This window comes from Hyaena hyaena, unplaced genomic scaffold (genome assembly GCF_003009895.1).
Source record: "Hyaena hyaena isolate Hyena2069 unplaced genomic scaffold, ASM300989v1 scaffold_532, whole genome shotgun sequence".
Lineage (NCBI taxonomy): Eukaryota > Metazoa > Chordata > Mammalia > Carnivora > Hyaenidae > Hyaena > Hyaena hyaena.
The window spans coordinates 324,625-330,624 of record NW_024081165.1 but is presented as its reverse complement, the minus strand read 5'-3'; the positions used below and the strand labels follow the sequence as shown (position 1 = coordinate 330,624).

Below are 6,000 nucleotides of genomic sequence, written 5' to 3'. Positions count from 1 at the left end.
CTCTGATGGAGATGAGGTGAGCCAGACGTTTATAATGCATATGCAGCATTTACTTCGTATAATGCAATTTCCTTTTAAACCACACACACAGAAAACCTCTCACAAACTCAGCATTTATTAAATATATCAAGTCCTGAACATATTAAATTATAGTTTATTAATTAGGGAGGAATGACCAATGTACAGACTGAGGAAAAATTAGCTATTCTGTCTCATATTTTATCTTTGTAATACGATTCATGTCGGTCTTCACCACTAAGTCGACGGTAAGCTCCAGGGTGCAGTTTTGTTCACCATTAGATCTCCAGGGCCCAGAAAAAGTACATAAGTATTTCCTGGATGAATGAATATAGTATTAAACACTTGGAGATGCGGTAATAGCCAGGTCTAGAATCACCAAATTCAAGCGTAACACGAGATATACCATAAAGGAGGCAGAATCAACTTTCAAAAAACTAATTTTAATCAAAACAAAAATTGTTGATCATTAACAAGTTTATAAAACAGTGATTTAGTTACATAAATAAATTGATATCAGTGTATCAAATCTTAATTACTTTCAACTTCATGAGCATGTTTACATGGGTGATGAAGTACAACCTTTTTTTTTTCTTTTTACCTATTATAATAAATAAAATGGAGCGCATGAAATAGTTCTAAACAAAAATACCTACAAACATACCTCTAGCATGTTCTCTAATGAAGGGAACAGGAGACACTGGACAACTTTTGCACCAAAACATAAAAACTGCTTTAAAAAGCACAAGGTTACAGAACCATCAGCTAAAGTAAAGACACTATACTGTAACCAAAGTTGGTATTTAATAATATAATGAACAGTTTGGTAGTTAGATCTCCAGTTTGGTTATTTTAAAGCATTAAGACAAGGCAAGATAGAAGGCTGCTTTTGTTTTGAGTCAGTCTAGAGAAAATAAAATATATTTAAAAAAAAGAAAGAAAGAAAACTGAAAAGTAGAACAGTCATACCTACACAACTTTTCTGTCCTGCACAAAGTGAAAATACCTATGCAGAATAGATAATATAATATATATAATGTTATTTGTGCACAAAGGTTAGCTTATTATTAGCTCACTGCAAAGGCGTTGTATCATATGTCAATTGTTTTGGAAAACATTTTGTGTTTTGTGTCAAAAAGATATTTCTTTTAAGTTTCCTAGGCTAGGAGGCACGAACCCCAGTTCTGGCATACTGTATATTCTTAATGCTAAGGCTTGCTGCTCTGGCTGTGTATTTTGTTGTCCCTCTTTATTCTAGTGCCTGTTACAAGCATGTGTGGTGTAGTGGTTGTTGGTGGTGGTGTGTTTGTGTCTGGTGTCTGTGTGTATACATATATATATGTATACATAAACTGTATAAATATATATACATATATCCTCTCTCCCAATAGATCGCAGTCCAACCATGCAATCCAAAAGGTGGCTCTGCATAGATGCCCAGCATGAAGTTCACCGCCTGAGCCAACCCTGAAGCAAGGCGCACTCTTTTAGTCCTTCTGATAGGTTTTCTCTCAGTTTTTTTTTTTTTTTTTTTGTTTAAAACCAAGCTACTGCAGCTTCAAGTATTTTGCATTACATAGAATATTTTTTATAAATTAGTTCATGTTATATTTTCAATATTCAGACATATACTATAATATATATACAGTACAATAAATGCTCTCATTCTTTTTTTAATTTTTTTTTTTTTTTGATAAATCCCTGAGAATGTATGTTGACAGTCGCTAAGTTTCCACATGCACAAGCATCGTGTGCCATGCTTCCGGACGAACAGCACTGCAAAGCCACGTGGGTCAGCCTTTTAACTATTAGTATTTCATTTTGTTGGTTTGTTTAAATATGCTGAAAATGTAAAGATGAGTTACAAAGGAGTAAAGCTGAATCCATTCGAGGTACTTATCACAGGATGGAGGTGTTTTGTTTGGTTTTTAAAGCCATTTCAATTATTTTTTTTTTTTTTTTTTGAGGCTGTGAACGTATACAGAAAACAGGAGAGCTATGTGGACTTTCGCCACTTGACAACATATACTCAGTGTAAACCAAACCTTTTTAACCTCTCTCTCATACAAAACCGAAAGAAAAAAATAAAAATTATAATAAAAGGAAAGAAAAAAAGTAAGAAAAAGGGAAAAAAATTAAAAAACACACAAACTTTCACAACATGACAATTTAGTCTGCAAACGCAATATAACTATACACATATAATACCGGTGTGGCTCTGTTCTTTAAGTTAAAAAGGGTACAAAGGCAGGCTCAAGTAAAAACAAACCATCCCTCCCTTCCCACCCCCCACCCCCATTCATACAAGTTCTATCAACCAAACCTCTCCCGAACCAACATCATCAGTTTCTTTTTGCCTTTGTAGATTTGTTTCAGGTTGTCGATAAACTGTGTAAACTGAATGTGTCCATCATGCGCCATTAAGAAGGTCTCTCGGGCCTTGCTGAGGAACTCTATAAACTCACTATAGTGCCGAGGACTGATGTGTGTGAGTCTCGAGTGTGTCGTGTTGATGTAGGCCCCAATTGTGGCATCCAAGAGCTGCCTCAAGGGGGCTTTGTCCAGTGACATGAGCTTACCAGAGTTCCTCCTTCCGTGAAGTCCCACCATGCCAGGAGTGGTCAGAGTGCATCTGCGCAAAATGTCTGACAGTACCGTTGCACACTTGACACTCTTGACCACCAGAGGTATTATAGCTGCAAGCTCGTTTTTACCAAGGGAGTGGCTGAGCGCACAGGCCCACAAAACGTCATTAATGGCAGGGTGTGTGTCCTGATTGTAGCTCAGGTTGAGATGGGTCATGGCCAGGGTGGCCAGCTTGTAGGCCCTCATGGGGTACCCGCGGTGCTCCATGTACCGTGCTATTGTAAAGAGCTGGGTGTAGCTCATGCCGGTCGTAGCAGCGTCAAGAACAATTTGGTACGCTGTCTCAAAAGCTATGTGATCCTTTTCGCACAGGGTCAGCGCAGAGAGGGCACAGTTCTGAGGGTCCTTCATGGCACACTGCAATGCAAGTGTCCGGGCACTGCTGGCCAGCTTTTCCTGCTGGTGGCAGTCCAGGTGGAGGCGAACGATGGTGCTGTTGGACATCACGGTCGTTGCAACTATGCTTGTGGCCTCGGTGGGAGTAAAGAGCGTAAACCAGCTCTGCATGATGCTGTCCAGGGCATAAACACCTTCAAGGAACACAGAGAAGCCCTATTACTGACGAGGAGGCTGCCCAGAGGTCTTGCCTTATTTCCACCTAATACTCAATGTTTACATGGTGAACCATCACAGGACATGAGCTAGGCCATGAAATCCTGGAAGGTAACGTATGTGGGCGCAACCTTTTAGAATAAGGTTATGACAGATTATTATTTGGTGAAATACCTAAAGGAAACATCAACTTTCCCTAATAAACTTCCTTGCTGGCTGGTATTTGCACTGAGCTGCTTGCCATTTCAGAAAATGGCTTTTTGCTAATTGAGTTCTAGTTCACTGGGGCCTCCTGCCAGTTATCCACTACAGAATCTGAGTCAGAAAAAATGACAACTGTCACCAAAAGCAAAGAGATTTTTATGGGGGATATGTGTTTGTATGTAGTTTAAAGCACACACAATACAAAATGATTAAGACCCACAAAGCAGCAGAAAAATAGGACCCACCATCAAGAGAAAAAAGCCAACAGAAGCAGACCTACAGGTGACTCAGATACTGGAATGACTGACAAGACCTTTATAAAATAAGTAAGTGCAGAGACCCAACGTGGCTGAGCCACAGGAAAGGCTAACTGTGAGTGATTTAAAGAGAAGGTACTAAAACTCAAAGAGAAGTAGGTATATACCTTGGTGCAGGGGTACGGAAGTTGTATTAACAGTTCTCCAACCAGTATTATTTTTGTACTGCTTCACTAAAGCAGCTCAACGATTTAATGATATAAATTTTATACTGAGATCAGTTCCCTTTTTTCCAAAGTAACAAACCATGGAGATTAATAAAAGAAAAAAAAAAGAATGATTTTACAATGTCTAAACACTCAGGTGGCAGTGCCCTCTAAGCAAGAGGTGTATATACCCTTTTTTGATGCAAACAGGAAGATGGACAATTTAACCAACACTTATTTAAAACAGCCACCATTTTGTTTGTTGGCATTCCTACTGGAAATGTAATTTTCCTTAGTACTGATTTACTGCTACAGAGGGGGAATGGTTGGTTGATGGTCTTACAAACTGCAGATTATGGGCAACCAGGAGGATCTTCTTAGGGCTAGCTTTCACATACGTGCAAGCTTACCTAACCCACACTCAGTAGTCATTTATCTGCCAGATACGACGACATATGCCCTCAGATGATAAAGAAAAATCTCAGCACAACGAGATTAAGTTTGTATTATTTTAATTAAAATGGACTGAACCACTAACCGACAGTCTCAATAGTTTCAAATGTGGTTTCCAGCCTACCAAGGATTCAGTCTAGAACTCTTTAATATAAAACTACAAACCTGATAATGATCTCACAGTTCATGAATTCGAGCCCCACATCGGGCTGTGCTGGCACCATGGAGCCTGCTTGAGATTCTCCCTCTCCCTCACTCTCTGCCCTTTCCCCACTCACTCTTTTTTTTTTTTTTTTTAATTTTTTTTTTTTTTTTTATTTCTAGGAGAGAGAGAGAGACAGCATGAGCAGGGGAGGGTCAGAGAGAGAGGGAGTCACAGACTGAAACAGGCTCCAAGCTCTGAGCTGGCAGTCAGCACAGAGCCCGATGGGGGGCTCGAACCCACGAACCGTGAGATCATGACCTAAGCGAAAGTCGGACGCTCAACCAACTAAGCCACCCAGGCGCCCCTTCCCCACTCACTCTTAATCTCACTCAAAATAAATAAAAATTAAAACTTAAAAAAACAAACCACAGGCCTGATTATCACAAAAAGTTACTAAAAGCACCTTAAGAATAACAGAAATGAACAAAAAGCATTTACCTAGTGACTTATTCAATTTTAAACAAGAGTGTGAAGCCCCACAAATGTGATTGTTGAGAAGAGGAACAGTATAACTAAAGGCTGGGGGCAGCGGTTGGAAGAAGGAAGACTGTGCGTTGCTAGAAGGAGCAAGGAGCCTTCGAGAAATCAAGGTAAAAGGGGGAAAACATTCTTGTATGTGTAAATGAGGAGTTAAATCCAACCAGGAGGCACCTGGGAAAGCTCCTCCTCCAGAGTTTACCTACCCACTTCAGTAGCACACGTCACCAGCCACCTCACCATCTCCCGCCGTCGCCAATTTAAGGTGGACAGTGTCATTCGCATAACCTATATAAACAGAGGATAACAAATTATTTCAGAAGATTACCCTAAGTCAATGGAAAAAGGAAATAATTCATCCCAAGGTATAAACTAGTAGTATTCCCTATGACCAGGAGGATGGAGAGCCACATTTAGAGCAAAGCTCTGCATATCCATTTAGATTCGACCATGGCTTCCCTAACTGGCCTTGACCCTGCCTAGAAAGCCGGAGGCCCACAATCTACTCCAAATGGGCCGAATGACCAGATGCACCATCCTGGGCAAGTTGTTCAATTATCATATTTCTCATCTGCAAAATCAGAGGGCTGGACTGCAGCATTAAGCAGAGTCCATGCCCCATCTCCTCCACAGCTTTCACATATTCTCTGGTTCCAGATTTCTGAGGCTCCTCATGACCTAATCCTGACTAGGAACCCTCAGTTGGCAAACACGTATTTTAAAATAATCCTTTTAGTTACTCCTTCAAAATCTGGTTGTTCTTTTTTTCTGGTGATCAAGAAGATAACCCCAAGTACATGGAAAGAAATTATTTTTTGGCATCATTAGTCATCTGATTTTGTTTTTTACTTTCTAATAAGATCCTAAAATAAATTTATCCACCTCTTCCTACTTCCCCCATTCTTGAAGATATAGAATATCAGGCGAATGGCATGCTTCAGGCCTTAGAAAGGCACTGTGATATTCCTTCTTGGGTCCTATA

At 40.0% G+C, this 6,000-nt stretch overlaps 1 protein-coding gene across 1 annotated transcript in view; it reads right to left on the bottom strand.

The window, feature by feature from the left end:
• Positions 1-440: 440 nt before the first annotated feature.
• Positions 441-6,000, bottom strand: part of ZSWIM6 (zinc finger SWIM-type containing 6) — a 193,811-nt gene continuing 188,251 nt past the window's right edge. Inside the window, exons 13-14 of the mRNA XM_039255588.1 lie at positions 5,225-5,306; positions 441-3,194 (exon numbers count right to left, since the gene is read on the bottom strand). Of these exons, the coding sequence (XP_039111519.1) occupies positions 2,332-3,194; positions 5,225-5,306 (945 nt within the window). The 3' untranslated portion in view covers positions 441-2,331. The remainder of the gene's footprint in view (positions 3,195-5,224; positions 5,307-6,000) is intronic.